This window comes from Myxocyprinus asiaticus, chromosome 37, assembly GCF_019703515.2.
Source record: "Myxocyprinus asiaticus isolate MX2 ecotype Aquarium Trade chromosome 37, UBuf_Myxa_2, whole genome shotgun sequence".
NCBI classification, from domain to species: domain Eukaryota; kingdom Metazoa; phylum Chordata; class Actinopteri; order Cypriniformes; family Catostomidae; genus Myxocyprinus; species Myxocyprinus asiaticus.
Genome location: NC_059380.1, coordinates 17,221,078 through 17,242,706, shown reverse-complemented (window position 1 = coordinate 17,242,706; position 21,629 = coordinate 17,221,078). Strand labels below are relative to the sequence as shown.

The window sequence follows — 21,629 nt, the reverse complement described above, 5'->3', positions numbered from 1 at the left end:
ACTCAATATGCGTCAATACTGTCAAGATACCAAAAATTAATCTGTGAAATAATTTGAAATAATGATATATAGGGATATAATCTATCTCAGATAGGCTTCCACCAAACAAAACAAGCTGTGATTGACACTTTAGATATTAGTCAGATGGTCTTTTCCTATCTAAGCTGGCAGTTCTTGGCCATAATAAGCAGCAATAAGGATCAGACCTTTTGCTGTAGTCAAATTGTTCTGGTTACTCAAGAGTACTTTCTCACTGACTACAGGCAATGCAGTACAAAACGTATACAAAATGAATGCAATTTATACAAAATGCAGCAACTAACCAGATCCAGAGTATATGATCATTCTATATAACAGAATCAGACCTATATAACTATTGCTATATTGGTTACCTAAATTTTGAATCAATTCAAAAAAACTTTAGCATTGTTTGGGAGTCTAGACGGAAGACTCATCAGTTTAGCCAGGTATATGTTTAAATTCCCATCCTGCTGCTTTAGCTCTTTACGCTGGGAGCCATTTTTCGTTTTACTTTTGTAATTGTTTAGTCAACATTGACAATTAAAACATATTTTGAACAATACCAATTAGCTTCAGTCATGATTTGTTAACTGACACACCCACAACTCGGAAAGCCAGGGCTCTTCGGTAATTCTAACATTGTGGTGGCATTCATGTGCACCCATCTTGTAAATGTGATCATTTCGACATGACCCAAAGGCAGCAAGTGGCTCTGTAGGCCACAGGTGGTTCTAAGAGGTGGCTAGTACCAGCTCCAAAACCTGAAACAGCAATTACAGTAAAATCCATGGTAAAAACAGCCACCATTTACATATGGATGTACATGGTGTTGATCTGATTAATTTTATTTGAAAAAAACATCATTTTCAGACAAATAATTTATTTAAATTAAGTAATCATAGTGTTTGATGTAAATGTGTTTTTTATATGACCTCAGTGCTGCCAGCTCCTGTAACCACACAATGCTGATGTGTCAGGTACAGTACATTAATGACAACAGCTAAAACCACACAGCTAGGTTACAAAAAGCATTTACAAAAGTTAGTTCCAAGGTCAAAGATCAGGTTGGATACTTCACAAGGTCTTTTTTATCATTTGTTATTTACTTATAATTATGGCCCAAACTTTCAGGATCAATTAACAGAGGTGGGTAGAGTAGCCAAAAACTGCATTGTAACAAAAACATCCATTCACTTGCACTGTATGGACCAAAAGAGCTGAGAAATTCTTCTAAAAATCTTAATTTGTGTTCTGCAGAAGAAAGGAAGTCATACACATCTGGGATGGCATAAGGGTGAGTAAATGATAAGAACATTTTCATTTTTGGGTGAATTATCCCTTTAAGGGCTCTTGTCAGATCTGGATGAATTTGTCAATAAGAAGAGAGGTTTGGAAACCTTTCCAAAATCATGTTTTATTAATGCCTACTTTCGCTATTTCATAGCTTTTAGTTGTTAGTTCAGTGTAGTTACAGTTTTCAGTGTCTAAAGAATTTAGATAATTAGTTCTGTACATAGTACCACCACTCCCTAAACGCAGAGTACACAGCCTGCTTAGGGCACCATGTGCAGAAATGCTGTCTGTTCGCGCTCAAGTTGTCAATAATGCGACCAGCAGAGCAAAAAGCATTTACACTTAACGTGGAGGTTTACATGGATTTATACAGTTAATCAGCCCGAAGTAGCTGCGATAGTTTCCAGTACACCTGCGAGGGCATGGGTTAAATGCGTAAATACTGCTCATGACATGTGGGACAAAGCGCACTGATTTAAAAATGCACACTTAAAAACTGATGTCACAAGAGCCCATATTTACAGAATCACCCTGAAAATGACCATCACCATGTCACAGAAAAGCCTGTATTATCATTAGAGCCACATCTTACCTCAGAGTGCTGCCTTAAGATGGAGCTGCAATTTTAATCTTGAAATATCCGCTTGTCTTGGTGTTAAATGAAAGCATTGCATGACGAAACTATTCTTTTTTTACTGTGCAGAGTGAAGAAAGTGTTTCACTTAGTTAGAAGAGCATAATGCTGCAGCAGTGATAGACTCGTCTTGAGTGACAGTCTGTGACAGCGCGCGCTGTATGAACTTCCGCTGTCGTAAAAGCCCCATTCAATAATCTCTCAATAAATAACACATTAATTAAAATTAAACGCAGTAATGTAAGGACAGGAATGCCGCCCATTGTAACGAAATAAAAGTACAAAAATTTCATTAGAAATTTACTTGATTGAGAGTAAAAAGTACCCACTTTTAAACCTACTCTAAAAGTATTTGTTTTTCTCCAAAAAGTTACTCAAGTAAATGTATAGAGTAAATGTAGCATGTTACTACCCACCTCTGTCAATCACACATATCTGATCCTGCTATCAGATAACTACAAATCTCCTTATGGTTCTTTTTCATGAATTCCAGTTCTTCTTGCAGACTTTGATCTGGATCTCCAGGTCGGCCTGTGTCAGTATTGTTTGGTCCAGTAAGCAAGGTAGGTGAGCGAACAGACTCCACAGACTAGTTTGGATGTGGAATAAATTAATCAATCATTGTTGAAACATGACCAATAATCTGTATAAACAAACTAAAGCTACTGCTCTGGATCCATTAAATAGGTTGTCTTTAAATTCAGAGGATTATTCTCAACTTGTTAGAGAGAACTCACTTTAAGTCATCAGCAGCCAGTCTAAAGTTGTTGATCTGCAGGAGGACGTTGGCAGTTTTAATCTAAATTGTAGAACACTGCTATATTAATTTAATAAATCATAACATGTACATATTGTAAATGGGAAACATTCTTATTTGGACTTGAGGTCTCCCTTGAACTGGGGGCCCTTTAAATGTCCGGGGGCCCCACGCAATTTTGTGGTTTGCGTGGTGGTTAAACACACTACAGGGTACAACCTTAAATTGTTTTCCAGCTCTTGATTGGATTTAAAACTTTCTAAGGACAGCAATGGCATTCAAAATTCCTTTAGAATGAGTTCCTACAGAATCAGTGTCTCAGATATCCTTTTATTTGAGTGAAGATTAATGTGCAATATAACATTTTCTGAGTTTTATTGTTTTCAGTGTTTCTCCTAGGGCAGTACAGGAGTTGAGCTTTGGGAAACTTTATGTATACGTGTTAGCATGTGTTTTGTCATTTGGTGCTAGTGGATGATTATAGAGGATTTGTCTAACAGGAAACTCCCTGGGAGGGATGTGAGATGATTTCTGTTTCAATCACCACCCTTTATCAGGTCACTCATATTAACTTTGGTTGCTCACTCAACAGTAGTGTCTTATTTTATTTTATTAAATATGTTATTATTAAATATCTATCTATCTATCTATCTATCTATCTATATATATATATATATATATATATATATATATATATATATATATATATATATATATATTATATATATATTATTATTATTATTATTATTATTATTATTATATTTTCAAATAACGTATAATATGTGCAGACCGATAAAGTAACTTTGATGCACAAACTTTGTAAAGCAACCTGTTTGCAATTTTCTTCTAATCAAATTAAATGTAACTTATTTAAGCCTCTGGGAGACACCAGATGGGATACACCAGTCCTATATCCTGAATTTGTTACACATTAAATGCATCAGCAGTTTATTTGATTGTTGTTGTTCATTTGAGTATAATCGTTCATTGACTAGTTTTCATCCGTGTTTGCATTTTTTCCCCCAGTAATTACAATAATGGTTGTAATCAGGGTCAGAAATTAAGGGGGTTATGGCAAAAATACCCCTGAAATTCAAAATATAGAGCAATTATTCTTGAGATAAGGAACAAAACATGTCCTATATACAAAAGTCCTCATTATGTTAAAAATCAAGACATTTATAAAAATGTAAATACTGAAAAAGTTAAATCTAAAGGAAATGTGTATACTCAGGGTATTCATTACTTCTTTTTTTAAATAATTTCATTAGAATTTATTAAAATGCTTGCTGTATACTTGGAAACACATGTAACTTAACCTGTCCTCGGCAAGAGGTTACAATGTAAACTCCCAGACAAAGTGTTTAAAAGTGCAACAATTCATACAGAAATATGAAAGGTAAGGATCTATAAGATATACTGCCTATCAAAGTTGTGTCCTCACTTTACGTCAACCCACTTTTGCGTTTTTATAATCCTGAAAACATCAGACAGTGTGATGGTCAGATATGACTCTGAGGACCCCGTTCTCACTTCCTGCTCATGGTGGATGCAACAGTAGGACACGTGGTCTGGTAAGTTTCATATTTGTTTATTTTAAAATAGCAAAACAATGTTGAAGTCTCTTTGGTCACAGCTTCAGTATGTTAGCACCATCATCCCATTGTGATCATTTCTGACTGATAATGTTGTATATAGTGATGTTGTATATAGTGATATTATTATTAAATTGCAAGTGCAGTTATCAATATTAATTCTGCATAATTGGATTGGGAGGCAGATGTGCATTTACTGAAATTAACAACAATAAAATCTGTAAACAGTAATATATGTAAGGCTCTGACAGTAGGACTTCTTAACTGATATTTCTCTTTCATCAGGATCTTAATGATTGAATGAACTTTTTCCATTAAATTTAATTTGAACTGAACATATTTACGGAGGAAAACTCATTGCTTCATCCTTAATTCACGGGGGTCCAGGCTTTAAAGATCTTGTTAAATTCTCCTTTGTACATGCTCTTATGAACATTTACCATAGTTCTTGTATAGTATCCACGGTATTAGTAAGAGCATGGCGATCACAGGTAAAGCCATGCTCCTTATTACAGACGTAATTATGGTTTCTAAAAAATCAAAGGACATGGATATTGTTTTTCATAATTTTAAATTCCATAGAGACTATAAAAAAACCTGCCATAAAAATGACATATTCCCCTAATATACAATATTTAATATATTTATAATTAAAGTGACATACAGTATATTTCAAATGTAGGCTATACAATATTTCTGCCAAAACACCATAGTAGCAGAGCAGGTTAGTCAGCGCTGTGCCGGATGGTCAGTCCACTCTGCTCTGGTGTTGCGGCCATTGGATGAGTTGCGCAGGAGGGCCGGTCCCGCTCTGCTCTTGTGTGCCGGCCAGTGCATGCGTTGCATAGGAGGGCCAGTCCCACTCTGCTCTAGCGCTGCGCGGTTTAATCGGGTAGTGGCATTTCGTCATACTTTTGGAGCATTTAGTGTTTTCCAAGCAAGTAAATTGCAGCGCTTATTAAATAAGAGTGGGGCAGCTGACCGGCCCAATGCTCGACCGCCCCACCGGGAAAATGCCTGGTGCTCCAGATGGCCAGTCCATCACTGGATTAAGTTATGAAGTGAATAAATGTCAATTTTCAGAAGAAAAAGTGTTTTTATAAAAACCTGTTCCCTTACATGGTCTGCTATGTTGATATTCTTTGTCTAAAAATATATTCATTCTAAATGAATTTAGTATAAAAAAGAAAAAAGACAATTTAAATCATGTTTTGTCCCTTATCTCAGAATCAATGAGAGGCAAAAAAAAAAGCCCCATACTGTATTCTGTATTTAGGCCTTATTATACACATTATTTTATACAGTATGAGTTGATGTTTATTGAATTTTATGGGTAAGAGGTAATAAATTCTCAATTTAGTTATTCATATTTGTTTTTATCAATGGTTACATTTAAGTATTTGACAAAAAAGGATAACACCTAATGTTTTATTTGGTTGAAAAACAAAAAAAAGCCCAATATGTTTGTAATAACAGTGAACACATTTTGTGCTACATTATACAGCTTATCAAACACAACATTTAGAGCAATATGTTCAGTAGTCTCCTGTCCTGTGGTTCCACATATAAATCTCTCTCCGTCATTCTGTCTCAGTGATGTGTTGAATGTTTGATGCACACACAGATTACATGTAAGATATGCAAAATGAGGGTGATATGAATTGTTCTCTATTAATGCATAGACAAACACAAACACACACGCAATGCTCTTCTTCTGATTTTCTTATGTCTCAAAGGCTATTATTAAATGTCTTCGTCACAATGAATCTGAAATATTTATTTTAGAGCAATCTGTATAGGCCTATCTGGGTAAATGATCAGGAGACTTGAATTTTACTGTAAGGTGCACACCCTGTCAATGACCTAAATGTAATCTTCTGTTTTCATACACTAGAGGGCACAGATCCTCAGAGCGCCTGTTATTCAAGCTACTGGGAAGCTGAGGCTGGCGGATCGCTTGAGCTCAGGGGTTCTGGGCTGCAGTGGACTATGCCGATCGGGTGTCCGTACTAAGTTCGGTATCGATATGGTGCTCCTGGGGAAGCCCGGGACCACCAGGTCGTCTAAGGAGGGGTCAATTGGCCCAGGTCAGAAACAGAGCAGGTCAAATCCCCGTGTCGATCAGTAGTGGGATCGTGCCTGTGAATAGACACTGCAGTGCAGCCTGAGCAATACAGCGAGACCCAGACTTTTGGGTTTGCATTTATCTCTGTAAGGAATTGATTTTTTTCTAAACAATCAAAATTTCAGGACCATGGTATTTTTAACAAATCACTGTACCATGGTAAAAATTTCTAAAAGGGGATTTTGAGAAACCTGTTGTAACAGTATAAGGACGGGCAAGGAGGAGGCGGGAACTGGCTGAACAGTAAACAAAGATTTAATGTCAAACTTAACTTAAAAACAACATAAACAAACATGCAGCATGGCTGCATGCATCTCCCAAACTGGCGCCTCTGGCTCATCTTTATCCCCCTCCCGGCTGATTAGCCTGATTCATGGCCGGCAGTGTATCTTCACGGCCCGGCCTCGCACTCCTCCTCATCACACTCATCCATCACCTGACTCAGGTCAGGGAAACACCCGACATGACGCACTCCCCTCCCCTCCCTTCCCTGCCATTCCGACTGGCAGGTCTTCCCTGCTTTCTGGAGCCCTGGGAGAGACGAGGGGAGGGAAAGGTGAGAGGGAAAGAGCGAGGTGGAGCGACAGGGAGAGAGAGGCTTCCGGACGCGCTGTCGCCCGGTCCTCAACCGCTCCTCTGCACTCTGGTGGATGGCAGCGAGTTCTATGGCCTTTGGCGGACGGAACCACTCCTCCCCTTCTTCGGCGGACGGCCGCAGCTCCTCTGGCTCTCGCCGGCATGCAGCGACCCCTCCATCCCCAGGCAGATGGCTGCGGCTGCTCCTTTGGCGGATGGAAGCGGCAGGGACTCCGTGACAGCGCATCCCTCCTCCTTCACGGGTTTCAGCACCACTGTAAAAGTATAAGGACGGGCAAGGAGGAGGCGGGAACCGGCTGAACAGTAAAAATAAAGTTTTAATGTCAAACTTAATACCAACATAAACAAACATGCAGCGTGGCCGCATGCGGCTCTCTCCCGAACTGGCACCTCCGGCTCCCCTTTATTCCCCTCTCGGCTGATTAGCCCGATTCAGGGCCGACCCCGCCCTCCTCCTCATCACACCTGTAAATAGTTGGCTCTGAATAACACAAATAACTTCTTTTGGAAATGTTATTGTTTTAGAATAAGTATTTAATTAAACTGTAATTTTTTTATATATTGTAAATAATTTGAGGTAGCTTACATGAAGCAAGCTGCTTTTGCCATGTAGCTTGTAGTGTGTAGCTTCTTTTTCTTTTTAAACTAACAAAAGTTAGTTTTTTTTACCTGTATAGAAGCTTAGCTAGCTACATTTTGAGTAGTTTACCCAAGACTGGGTAGATCTTACAGTAATAGGCCCTATTTTCTTTCATCTGTAAACAGTTGTGAAAACACAAAATATGAATGGTTAGTGCAGTGACATATAAGACAGATCTCAGATGATCTGCAGATGCTGGGTGTTCAGACAGAGGATAATACCAATTTAAATTTTGATTCTTTGCTCCTGACAACAACACTGGCAAAATGAAATAGCAAGATCTTAACAAGTCTCAAAATGACCAGCCAAAACCAGAGAAAATTGCTACACCTATATCCTTTTTATGTAGAGGCATATGAGAGTTTTAACTCTTGCACGGTTTTCTCTCTGTTCCAATAACTATTTTTGACGAATATTGCATTAAGCACTTCTTGTGTCTTTGTCAAAAATTTTTATTACTTGACATGCTGTAAATGTGAGTGTAGTAGAACAAACCTCTCCTTAAAGGAATATTCCGGATTCAACACAAGTTCTGCTCAATCGACAGCATTTGTGGCATAATGTCGATTACCACAAAAATTAATTTAGACTCATCCCTCCTTTTCTTTAAAAAAAATCAAAAATCAAGGAACTTACAATGGAAGTGAACATGGCCAATTTTTGGAGGGTTTAAAGGTAGAAATGTCAAGCTTATAATTTTATAAAAGCACTTAGATTAATTCTTCTGTTAAAACTTGAGTACTATTTGAGCTGTAAAGTCGTTTAAATGGACATTTTTACAGTAATTTTTGGGTTTGTTGGCATTACATCGTCATGGCAACGAAGTTGTAAAATTGGCTATAAGTTTACACAGAAAAGGTCAGTAAGGGGGTGATATGGCTGGTGGACTTCAGGGCACTCACTTGTCTGTGTGGCAAGCTGCCCATGTTGCCCATGCCGAAATCCGCCCCTGATTGTGGCTATACTTTTGAAACAGTGAGAATATTAACCTTCAAAAATCGGCCCCCATTCACTTCCATTGTAAGTGCCTCACTGGAACCCAGATTTTTGCTTTTTTTAAAGAAAAGGAGGGACAAGTCCAAATTAATTGTTGTGGTAATCAATATTATGTCACAAATGCTGTCGATTGAGCTTAACTTGAATTGAACCCAGAATATTTCTTTAATCATAGACAAATAAAGCCAAAATAGATGGAATAGTTGTCAAATCACATTTACTTATGTATGTTATTAAATATAAATCATTATCAGTTCTCTGTTTCTGTCTGTCTCAAGAGTGCAAAAGGGAAATATCACTCTTGTGACTATCCTCAGAGTCCCTTTCAAGTGCAGCTCCTATCTACTTGAATGGGGAAAGACAGAAACCTCCAAAATGTTTGGTCAAGATTACGATCAAAAAACTTATTTCAAATGAGCAGTTAAATTTGACAACACTGGTATCATAAATTGTGCTTCTTTAGCTCAGATTTGCTAAAAACCGCGCATTTTCTGGCTGGTCAAGCTAATGCACTTGTGTGTTTTTGTGTTGACTGACAGGCAATGTCTGTATCTGAAAGGTGATTGACTCTTTTACCTGTAAGACTTCCTTTTCTACATCTGCCATATTTGGTGTCTAGTTTCTCTCTTTAATTTTAATATAAATGGTCTGTTTTGGGCTAAACAGTCTTTGCTATCCTGCACCATGAATACATCACTCTTGTGACGTTCAGTTGAACTCATAAAATGTTCTGAATGTGTGCATTTTACTGCAATATGTTTTCTTATATTTATATTAGAAATATATTAGGTTAGTCACATTATACTGTTATATAAATATTTTTGAGACCCTAACTAACCCCTAACCATAACCACTTCTCAACCATATTGAAGCACTTAATAAAAAATAAAAAAAATCATAACAGGCAGATAAATGTACATTTACAATAATTATTGTTGCATTATACTATTATAAAGATATTTTTGCACAAAATATTTATTCATTTCATTTTAACATTCATTTTAGCATTTAGTTTAGTTTAGCATTGGGTAAAGTAATGGAATCCTCAAACAGGTTGAAATACAGCATCAGAGTGACAATTAAAATACATAACATGAGTGATGTTTTAAAAGTCGCTAGAGTGAATTTTTCCTCCTGATATTGTGCTATCCCATTCTCCACTCTAGACTGAATTCCCTTTTTCCAGTTTATACAATCATCCTTATAAGGGTAAAAGATTATACTAATAAAGGGGAAGTCAATGGCCAGCGAGGTCATAACCTAAACCATGTTTTTTCCCTTCACTGCTTTTTTGATGGATCTGTTTCGAGGCAACATACAAAACACTTTTGTGAGGCTGTTTTAGAAGAGATTGCAAAAACTGATAACGAGATAGTTTATTTCTCTTTCTCTCTCTCATTGTCTCACTTTGATTCTTTCATTCTTGTTTTCTGGTGATAATGAAATCAGTGTTTTCACTGAACAAAAGTTATTTTGAAGTAGCCTATACGATTAGGCATAACAGCCTAAAGATGTGTTTTGTTTTTTTTTTACTGTCCCTGACTCCCATGTGTTTTGCAGCATTTTGGAACAGATATCAGTCACTCAACTCTGTAATCCTTTATTTAAAATCTATTCCATAGTTCTGAGGCAAAAAGAGAAACATATAAAGTACTTTTGGCAGCAGCTTTATTTTCAGGAACAGGTTTTTGTTACATATAACAACACAAATGTAAGTGAACTTTTGTTTTCTTTTTTAAACATTTGTTTCCTTGTTCTCAATACCGTGAATTACATTTTACAACACTCATTTCAAACCAAATGTGTGCATGTGTTTGGGTGTTGTCTCATAAAGCAGTCTGCTCTGCATTAGTTGTATGTACGCTGCTGTGAGCTGATAGAGCTGACAGAGGTGACAGAGGTAGATCCACCTGAAGGGCGAGAGAGAAAGAGTATTAATGCAGAATATGCAGAATTGAGTATCTAAAACTGACCATCCCCCCACAATATACAAAAAGGAGATTTTAATTACCTATTTCTTGAGTCCTAGAATACAAAGAGAAAAGATGCATTAGTGAAGTCATTTCAGCACAAGATTAGCCTAAGATCCATGTAACATATACCCATCTTGATGTTTAATAACTCTGAATTAAATGAAAAGATTATCTTACTTAATGTCCTGATTTTCCAGGAGGCCTCTATAGGTGGCGATCTCCTTCTCCAGACGGCTCTTGATATCCAGCAACATGCGGTACTCTTGTCCCTGTTGCTCAATGCTAGCCCGCATCTGACACAGCTCTGCTTCCAGAGCGTTGATGTGGTTCTGGTAGCCTGCTAACATAGCACTGTATCTAGCCTCTGTGTCTCCCAATGTTTTCTCCAGTGACGATTTCTGTGTGGATGGTTAGAACAGGCAGAAAGATAAAGGAATCACTGCATTAGTCCACACCCTGTAAAATGTACAGTATTTGTGCATTTTAAAACCAACTTGTGTCAAATGAGTTCTCTGATTTCAGTTCACTGTCCACTTGCTTTGATTTACTTTTAGTTATCAAGGGTTATACCTTGTATCAGAAAAACACGACCAAAGAGCACAAAAAGATTCCCAAAGGATGTAATTTTTCAGACAGTCAACACATATTAATGGCTTCTTCTCATCTTTCCTGTGTACCTCGACTACTGGGATCTGGAGAGCTTTATAAATTAAAGCATCCTTGACATACAGTATCTCACACTCTCCCTTCTTTCCACCTGTTTTGTATTAATCTCCCTGACCGTGTCCTTTTCTTTGCCTGCTTCCCTTATCTCTTACGTAATATTTTGGCTTGACTTTGGTTCAGACAATGTATTACTAAACCCCCCTCTCCACTGCTGCCTTCTTTCTTTCTACAGTATCTCTGTCCTTCATTTCCTGCATTCCACCCAAATCTCACCATGCTGAGCTGAGACTGTAGCTCGATCTCCAAGCTCTGCAAGGTGCGTCGCAGATCTGAGACCTCTGTCTTGGTGGTTTGTATGGTCTCTGTGCTGACGGCCACCTCTTTGTTCAACTGTGCAGTCTTAAAGAGAGAAAGAAGCACAAAATGATTTAAATAATAAATTAAACAATGATCCAAGCTGTACTGTTTTACTGTGATATCACTACTTTAAGCTACAAGCTGTAGTATCTGGTTTATCAGTAAAATTAGGTTTTGAGAGTCTTACCCTGTCCTTAAACCAGGATTCCTGATCCCCGCGGTGTTTATGAATGATGGATTCGTAATGAGAACGAATTTCCTCCAAAACCTTGTTGAGGTCTTGTTGAGGAGCAGCATCCACCTCCACATTCACTGTGCCTGTCAACTGAGACCTCATTGCTGCCAATTCCTGTAACCCCACAAGGTTCAAGCTTCAGGTCTCCAATTGACTCATTGTACATTGTAGCCCAAACTTGCAAGATCAGTCACACATAGAGAAACTTATTCTTCAGCTGGAAAACTACTACAAACCTCCAGGTGGTTCTTCTTCATAAACACCAGTTCATCTTGCAAACCTTCGATCTGCATCTCCAGGTCAGCCTTTGTCAGGGTTGTCTGGTCCAGCAAGCGACGCAGATTAGCAACGTCAGCTTCCACAGACTGCCTCATTACTAGCTCATGCTCATATCTAATTGGTGGAGAATTTGGATAGGATATGAACTCACCAATCATTGTTTAAACCCGAACAATATGATCGATGTATAAATAAGCTAAAGTTATATAGCAATATATTGTGTGTTGGCAACATTGTTTAAGAGAACTCACTTTATTCTGAAGTCATCAGCAGCCAGTTTAGAGTTGTCGATCTGCAGGAGGATGTTGGCGTTGTTGATTGTGACATTTTTAATCTGTAATGTAGAGCATTGATGTTAACTTAATAAATCAATTAAGAACATAAATGAGAAGCATTGCTATATCTACTGTATTCTACACAGTCAGACCTTGAGAAAAGTAAAGAAGAAAATCCATCATTTTAAAAAAATAATGCTATGATTGCCATTTTGCAACAGTTTTGCAAGCCAAAGGGGTCAGATTTCGTAACTTATCTTTAATATGAGAACAGATCACGTTGAGTTGCAAGGATTCTCAATGGAGCTTTTCACTCTGCTTACTTTATTTGTTCACTGCTAGAACCTAAGTGATTATCCGCAGTAGTATTTTCACCAACTTCTATATACAAAGGAATTTTAAATTTTCTAGTCTTTCTGTTTCACTTTCATTAAAATCTCAGACATCAGACAGAATTTTTGCACTATATTTAAAAGTTTCCCCCCTTTATCTGCACTTGAAACTCCCAGTCTGTACCTTTTCCTTCAGGTCATTGATGGTGTTCCAGTAGGCACTGTAGTCCCTCTGTGCGGCTGGCCCCTTTTTCGCATAGTACTCCCGGATCATGGTCTCAAGCTTGGCATTGGCAGCCTCCAGAGAGCGCACCTTCTGCAGGTAGGAGGCCAAACGGTCATTCAGGTTCTGCATGGTGGCCTTCTCGTTCAGCTGGATCAAGTCAGCATCCCCTCCATAGCTGCCTCCAACCATCATTCCTGCTCCATATCCTCCACCGTATCCTCCACCGTAACCTCCACCGTAGCCTCCGCCATAGCCTCCACCGTATCCTCCGCCATAGCCTCCACCGTATCCTCCGCCATAGCCTCCGTATCCTCCAGCTCCTCCAATTCTGGAATGCATAGAAGCAGAAGAGATTCGGGTGCTTCCTCCGATACTACCGCCATAAACACTGTGGGCTTTTTGTGGAATCAGAACATTGCGACTCTTAGTGATTATGGACTTTGAGGTCATGGTCTTGGGACCATGGGAGGACGATATGCGGACAGAGGACGACATGGTCGATGGATGCAGAGATGAGATAAAAGCAAAGAAGAAGCTACAGGAAACTGTGAGTTTGCCTGAAGAGGATGGTGCCTTTGAGTCCTGCTCTGTCCTCTTATAGAGTTGAAGCTTGAGGGCGGGTCCTGAACTTTGTGGAGGGGAGGGTGGAAGAAGGGTGTGTGAGTGTGCATTTGCCAGACCCTGCTGCAACCACCACTAGTGTTGAGATTTGAGGAATAGAGTTCAGTTAACACCCTAGTGAGGAAACTGCAATGGAATGTCTCTGTATATAGCGTAGCTTCAAAGGGAGCCATGGGTGCAGCACAAGGCTTTGGAATATTTAGCAATATAATTTAGGAAAAAATAGCTTTCCCCATGTTTACCTAATCAATGATTTCTCACTTGCACCCATATACAGACAAGACAAGCTCTGCCTTTGGTGTCTGTGGATGTGTTTATATGCATTCCTGCAAGGTCTTATGGCTACTTTTATCACAATCTGAGTGTATACAGGTGTATATGTGTGTGGGCGGGTTTGGGTGGTTTATGAGGACATTTTTTAGGTTTACAAGGGTATTACGCTATAATTGTGGTTTATGAGGACATGTCTAGTGTCCCCATAATTCAAATCACTTACAAAACATACTAAACTATGTTTTTTCTGAAAATGTAAAAATGCAGAAAGTTTTTTGTGAAGGTTAGGTTCAGGGGTAGGGTTAGGGGATAGAATCTTTAGTTTGTACAGTATAAAAGTCATTATGTCTATGGAGAGTCCTCATAAGGATAGCCGCACCAACATGAGTGTGTGTGTGTGTGTGTGTGTGTGTGTGTGTGTGGGCAAGTGCTTATGCCACCTTTTCTCCTTTTGTCAGTTAGAAATTAAACAAAGAGACTTAGCCAGCAATGTGAGGATACTGATTTATTTTTTATTTTTTATTATTCAGCATTTAGTTTTGATCAAGCAGTAAGTGAATATAAAGTGAATATAGTTGTCATCAGACTGTATTAATGCTTTTGATTTGATTTAGAATCCTAAACTCAACAATGGAATTTCAAAATCATGTCCAAATGTGTGTTTGTTCCTATAGAATGACTGTCTGAGATCTCTAAATGCACTACACTTATAAAAGAAACTCTGTTGAAGAGTTGGATATAGAAGAGAAACAGACACTATTGACTATAAAGTTAGTAAAGATTCATACTGTGATATTAGTATTATGTTCAATTCTTATTGCAGCTTTCAATGTTTTTGTTTTTCTAGTAAGTGATCAATTTCAGTTTTTTTGGAGCCAAGAAGTCAAGTTTATTTGTCATTTGCACTGAACCGCTTGTGACAAGACTACTGTAAGATGATCTGAGAAAATGAAACAGTACAGACAATTATTATTATATTTCAAATAACATGTATAATATGTGCAGACCGATAAAGTAACTTTGATGCACAAACTTTGTAAAGCAACATGTTTGCAGTTTTCTTCTATTCAAATTAAATGTAACTTATTTAAGCCTCTGAGAGACACCAGATGGGATACACCAGTCCTATATCCTGAATTTGTTACACATTAAATGCATCAGCAGTTTATTTGATTGTTGTTGTTCATTTGAGTATAATCGTTCATCGACTAGTTTTCATCCGTGTTTGCATTTTTTTTCCAGTAATTACAATAATGGTTGTAATCAGGGTCAGAAATTAAGGGGGTTATGGCAAAAATACCCCTGAAATTCAAAATATAGAGCAATTATTCTTGAGATGAGGAACAAAACATGTCCTATATACAAAAGTCCTCATTATGTTAAAAATCAAGACATTTATAAAAATGTAAATACTGAAAAAGTTAAATCTAAAGGAAATGTGTATACTCAGGGTATTCATTACTTCTATTTTTAAATAATTTCATTAGAATTTATTAAAATGCTTGCTGTATACTTGGAAACACATGTAACTTAACCTGTCCTCGGCAAGAGGTTACAATGTAAACTCCCAGACAAAGTGTTTAAAAGTGCAACAATTCATACAGAAATATGAAAGGTAAGGATCTATAAGATATACTGCCTATCAAAGTTGTGTCCTCACTTTACGTCAACCCACTTTTGCGTTTTTATAATCCTGAAAACATCAGACAGTGTGATGGTCAGATATGACTCTGAGGACCCCGTTCTCACTTCCTGCTCATGGTGGATGCAACAGTAGGACACGTGGTCTGGTAAGTTTCATATTTGTTTATTTTAAAATAGCAAAACAATGTTGAAGTCTCTTTGGTCACAGCTTCAGTATGTTAGCACCATCATCCCATTGTGATCATTTCTGACTGATAATGTTGTATATAGTGATGTTGTATATAGTGATATTATTATTAAATTGCAAATGCAGTTATCAATATTAATTCTGCATAATTGGATTGGGAGGTAGATGTGCATTTACTGAAATTAACAACAATAAAATCTGTAAACGTAATATATGTAAGGCTCTGACAGTAGGACTTCTTAACTGATATTTCTCTTTCATCAGGATCTTAATGATTGAATGAACTTTTTCCATTAAATTTAATTTGAACTGAACATATTTACGGAGGAAATCTCATTGCTTCATCCTTAATTCACGGGGGTCCAGGCTTTAAAGCTCTTGTTAAATTCTCCTTTGTACATGCTCTTATGAACATTTACCATAGTTCTTGTATAGTATCCATGGTATTAGTAAGAGCATGGTGATCACAGGTAAAACCATGCTCCTTATTACCAGACGTAATTATGGTTTCTAAAAAAATCAAAGGACATGGATATTGTTTTTCATAATTTTAAATTCCATAGAGACTATAAAAAAACCTGCCATAAAAATGACATATTCCCCTAATATACAATATTTTATATATTTATAATTAAAGTGACATATATTTCAAATGTAGGCAATACAATATTTCTGCCAAAACACCATAGTAGCAGAGCAGGTTAGTCAGCGCTGTGCCGGATGGTCAGTCCACTCTGCTCTTGTGCTGCGGCCAGTGGATGAGTTGCGTTTTGTACTACATTATACAGCTTATCAAACACAACAAGGTGCACACTGTCAATGACCTAAATGTAATCTTCTGTTTTCATACGCTAGAGGGTGCAGATCCTCAGAGCGCCTGTTATTCAAGCTACTGGGAAGCTGAGGCTGGCGGATCGCTTGAGCTCAGGGGTTCTGGGCTGCAGTGGACTATGCCGATCGGGCATGCAGTGGACTATGTCCGCACTAAGTTCGGTATCGATATGGTGCTCCTGGGGGAGCCCGGGACCACCAGGTCGCCTAAGGAGGGGTCAATTGGCCCAGGTCATAAACGGAGCAGGTCAAAGCCCCCGTGTCGATCAGTAGTGGGATCGTGCCTGTGAATAGACACTGCAATGCAGCCTGAGCAATACAGCGAGACTCAGACTTTTGGGTTTGCATTTATTTCTGTAAGGAATTGATTTTTTCTAAACAATCAAAATTTCAGGACCATGGTATTTTTAACATATCACTGTACCATGGTAACATTTTTTTTTGAGAAACCTGTTGTAACAGTATAAGGACGGGCAAGGAGGAGGCGGGAACTGGCTGAACAGTAAACATAAAGTTTTAATGTCAAACTTAACTTAAAACCAACATAAACAAACATGAAGCATGGCCGCGTGCATCTCCCAAACTGGCTCCTCTGGCTCATCTTTATCCCCCTCCCGGCTGATTAGCCTGATTCAGGGCCGGCTGTGTGTCTTCACGGCCCGGCCTCGCCCTCCTCCTCGTCACACTCATCCATCACCTGACTCAGGTCATGGAAACACCCGGCATGACACACTCCCCTCCCCTCCCTTCCCTGCTTTTCCGGCTGGCAGATCTTCCTTGCTTTCTGGAGCCCTGGGAGAGACGAGGGGAGGGAAAGGTGAGAAGGAAAGAGCAGGGTGGAGCGACAGGGAGATAGAGGCTCCCGGACTCGCTGTCGCCCGGTCCTTAAACGCTCCTCCGCCCTCTGGTGGACAGCAGCGAGTCCTCTGGCCCTTGGCAGACGGAACCGCTCCTCCGCCCTCTGCCGGCCGGCAGCGACCCCTCCGTCCCCAGGAAGATTGCCGCGGCTGCTCCTTTGGCGGACGGAAGCGGCGGGGACTCCATGACAGCGCATCCCTCCTCCTTCACGGGTTTCAGCACCACTGTAAAAGTATAAGGACGGGCAAGGAGGAGGCGGGAACCAGCTGAACAGTAAACATAAAGTTTTAATGTCAAATTTAATACCAACATAAACAAACATGCAGTGTGGCCGCATGCGGCTCTCTCCCGAACTGGCACTTCCGGCTCCTCTTTATTCCCCTCTCGGCTGATTAACCCGATTCAGGGCCGGCCCCGCCCTCCTCCTCATCACACCTGTAAATAGTTGGCTCTGAATAACACAAATAACTTCTTTTGGAAATGTTATTGTTTTAGAATAAGTATTTAATTAAACTGTAATTTTTATATATATTTCATATGTAAATAATTTGAGGTAGCTTACATGAAGCAAGCTGCTTTTGCCATGTAGCTTGTAGTGTGTAGCTTCTTTTTCTTTTTAAACTAACAAAAGTTAGTTTTTTTTACCTGTATAGAAGCTTAGCTAGCTACATTTTGAGTAGTTTACCCAAGACTGGGTAGATCTTACAGTAATAGGCCCTATTTTCTTTCATCTGTAAACAGTTGTGAAAACACAAAATATGAATGGTTAGTGCAGTGACATATAAGACAGATCTCAGATGATCTGCAGATGCTGGGTGTTCAGACAGAGGATAAAACCAATTTAACTTTTGATTCTTTGCTCCTGACAACAACACTGGCAAAATGAAATAGCAAGATCTTAACAAGTCTCAAAATGACCAGCCAAAACCAGAGAAAATTGCTACACCTATATCCTTTTTATGTAGAGGCATATGAGAGTTTTAACTCTTGCACGGTTTTCTCTCTGTTCCAATAACTATTTTTGACGAATATTGCATTAAGCACTTCTTGTGTCTTTGTCAAAAATTTTTATTACTTGACATGCTGTAAATGTGAGTGTAGTAGAACAAACCTCTCCTTAAAGGAATATTCCGGATTCAACACAAGTTCTGCTCAATCGACAGCATTTGTGGCATAATGTCAATTACACAAAAATGAATTTAGACTCATCCCTCCTTTTCTTTAAAAAAAATCAAAAATCAAGGTTACATTGAGGCACTTACAATGGAAGTGAATGTGGCCAATTTTAGGAGGGTTTAAAGTAGAGCCCGACCGATATAGGATTTTTGAGACCGATACCGATATCGATTTTAGAGAGGGAAAATTCACCGTTTACCGATATGGTGGTTGATATATTTAATTTTTGAGATGGAATGAAAACAGACCTTTTCTATGTGGATTGTTCACCGATTTTGCACTGATATGACTACGCAAAGGTACTCAGAAGGCTGCTTTCTTAAACAAATATTTTTTATCAAAGAATATTTGACATTATTATTATACATTGTCAACAAATTCTAGAAATGAACACTGAGAAAATAAAGAATAAATAAAAATAAAATAAATAGCTAAATAAACATCAGTATGGTTTAGTTTCAGTCAAATGCTGACTATATTAATACTGATGAGTCAAGATAAACAGATAAGCAGCGGTGTTACTCCGTATTCTGCTATACAAGTTCAGGGGAAACTTTCAGTGGTGTAAAACCAGACTTCTAAATATTCCATTTTGTAAATGCAGTGACTGGAATTGTTCGTTTGAAGGGGGTACCAAACTGTGAATCCTGAACAAAACAGTTTGGTGAATACATGTTTACACATTAGCTTCCACTCAGCTGACAACAATAGCCTAGTTTCCATCCACTTTTCGTGCTATTTTGTTATCGACAAAGAAAATGCGTAAAGATTTTTTTGTTGCGAAATTTGCCGTCTTCTGCCTGTTTCCATTCAAATGGCCTTTTATCGATAAAAATGGTGTGCGTGATGACGTCATGCCTAAAAAAACACTTTGTCGCATAAGTTTTGGTATATGGCAAAAAACATCTGCCCTGAAGCCTTCCCATACAGAAATGTGTGTTTATCACTAATTCGCCTCCCAGATATCCCTAATTTTTTCCCTCCGAAATTTTAGTAAAATGGGGAGAGTATTGAGATGATTCATTGAAATTAACCAGCTTACTGTCATTTTAATTTCACAAATAAATGCAATCAGAAGACGAGGAATTGGAAATAAAAGGGGAGCTGATGTCCTTCTGATAGGACTGTAATATTTGTCCTGATGTTGCTCCTATCGCAGGTTGCCACCGGTTTCGACCCGAAAGCGAATCGTCATGGCCCTGTTCAAGCTGGCAACCTGCACCAAGTAGTGGGGAAACTTTTGGTCTTAGTATAAGGACGATCCATCGATGTGTATATACTGTGTGCACAGCTATTAAAGAAAAATGTATGCGGTGTATTATCAGGGTTTACATATGATACATTCCTGATATTCAATAGGCTATTTTGAACAATCATCTAATCTAAAGCATTGCCATCACAGTTGCATTATGTCCTGTATATTTGTCCCACAACTTTTAACGACCAACTGAACTTTATCATCTAAAATTAATTTTTAGCGTCATAATGCAATTTACATTTTTTGAAGAAGCTCAGCAAATGCGATCCGAGGTAAAGAGGGTTAGATTTAAAATATTTAAAAGTTTTAAAATGTTCAAAAGCTGGTTTTCTGAAAGTGAACTCCGCATTGGACAAATAGTTCAGATAGTTTATAGTCTTTAAGTGTAGAAAAATGTAATTCAGCTGACTTTATTAGTCTGCAGAACAGGGTAGGGCTAATTTAAGTTTGTGTAAAGAAAAGGCATATATAGGTCTAAAAATATAATTTTTTTCATTTGGTAGTTTATTTTTTAATTTAATGCATTTTTCGTTTGGTAATTTATTTAATTTAATACAGGGAATTTTGTCAGCATTTTTCAAAAGTAAGCTAAACAATAATTTAATATAATTGGGCTATATTAGTGTTCCAAAAAAGCACACTGAAGCTTTTCTCCTAGCATTGTGCATATATTTTTAATTTAAAACCACTGTGTGCACAGAAATGAAATGTTTTTTGTACTGTGGGCTTATTCCGTGACTGCCGTCTATTATTTTCAGTGGTGTGTAAAAGCAACTTTAATAAATAAATTAATCACAAACAGTGGCCATTTATTTGTTCTCCGTGCACTTGTCAAATGTGCATGTCTTGATACAAGATATTTGTGTTGGCACTCATGGAAGTGTCATGTTTGCACTGATCGGATCTTTATGCCGTTAAGATCAATCCATAATCACATACATTAAATTGGCTTTCAAGGATCCTATACCTTGTCATCATGATTAACACAGGCTAATGATTAGGGCAAATTCTGTCATGTCACACTACATTTTTGCCTTAATGCCAATTTTCTCGACAAAAAGTGTTTCCAAACCAGTTTTTCGCCACATTTGATGTATCTACATAGAGTTTATGTGCTAGAGTTAAACGGAAAAATATTATGGTGACACTTGTGAAATCTTAGTGATAATTTGCGTTACCATCAGCTTTATTTTGATGCGCTAAAACTTTTTCCGCAAAAAATCCTTGGATGTATTGTAGTTACTGAAATTAGCTACGTGATTAGCTAGTTAGCTATAAGCTCGTTGTCACGGAGCGTAAAAGACGGACGTTATTTATTTTATTTTCCAGCATTGTGTCTCACCAACTAGGTAATAACATAGCATGAAATCAGCACTCATCAGACACAATTCATCACTTATATCGGTAAAATATACGCCGATACCGATATATCGGTGAAAGGCTAATATCGGCCGATAATATCGGCCGGCCGATATATCAGTCGGGCACTAGTTTAAAGGCAGAAATGTGAAGCTTATAATTTTATAAAAACACTTAGATTAATTCTTCTGTTAAAACTTGAGTACTATTTGAGCTGTAAAGTCGTTTAAATGGACATTTTTACAGTCATTTTTGGGTTTGTTGGCATTACATCGTCATGGCAACGAAGTTGTAAAATTGGCTATAAGTTTACACAGAAAAGGTCAGTAAGGGGGTGATATGGCTGGTGGACTTCAGGGCACTCACTTGTCTGTGTGGCAAGCTGCCCATGTTGCCCATGCCGAAATCCGCCCCTGATTGT

At 38.2% G+C, this 21,629-nt stretch overlaps 1 protein-coding gene across 3 annotated transcripts in view; it reads right to left on the bottom strand.

Annotated features, from left to right (window-relative positions):
* Positions 1-10,309: 10,309 nt before the first annotated feature.
* LOC127428369 (keratin, type I cytoskeletal 13-like) overlaps positions 10,310-21,629 on the bottom strand; it is a 41,229-nt gene continuing 29,909 nt past the window's right edge. The window contains exons 1-8 of one of the 3 annotated variants that reach the window (XM_051676713.1): positions 12,960-13,570; positions 12,420-12,502; positions 12,126-12,282; positions 11,842-12,003; positions 11,571-11,696; positions 10,809-11,029; positions 10,670-10,683; positions 10,310-10,568 (exon numbers count right to left, since the gene is read on the bottom strand). In XM_051676713.1, coding sequence (XP_051532673.1) covers positions 10,507-10,568; positions 10,670-10,683; positions 10,809-11,029; positions 11,571-11,696; positions 11,842-12,003; positions 12,126-12,282; positions 12,420-12,502; positions 12,960-13,496 — 1,362 coding nt within the window. In that variant the 5' untranslated portion in view covers positions 13,497-13,570 and the 3' untranslated portion in view covers positions 10,310-10,506. Of the gene's footprint in view, positions 10,569-10,669; positions 10,684-10,808; positions 11,030-11,570; positions 11,697-11,841; positions 12,004-12,125; positions 12,283-12,419; positions 12,503-12,959; positions 13,571-21,629 lie in introns of those variants that run through there. The other 2 variants (XM_051676711.1, XM_051676710.1) reach the window with 2 other exon arrangements.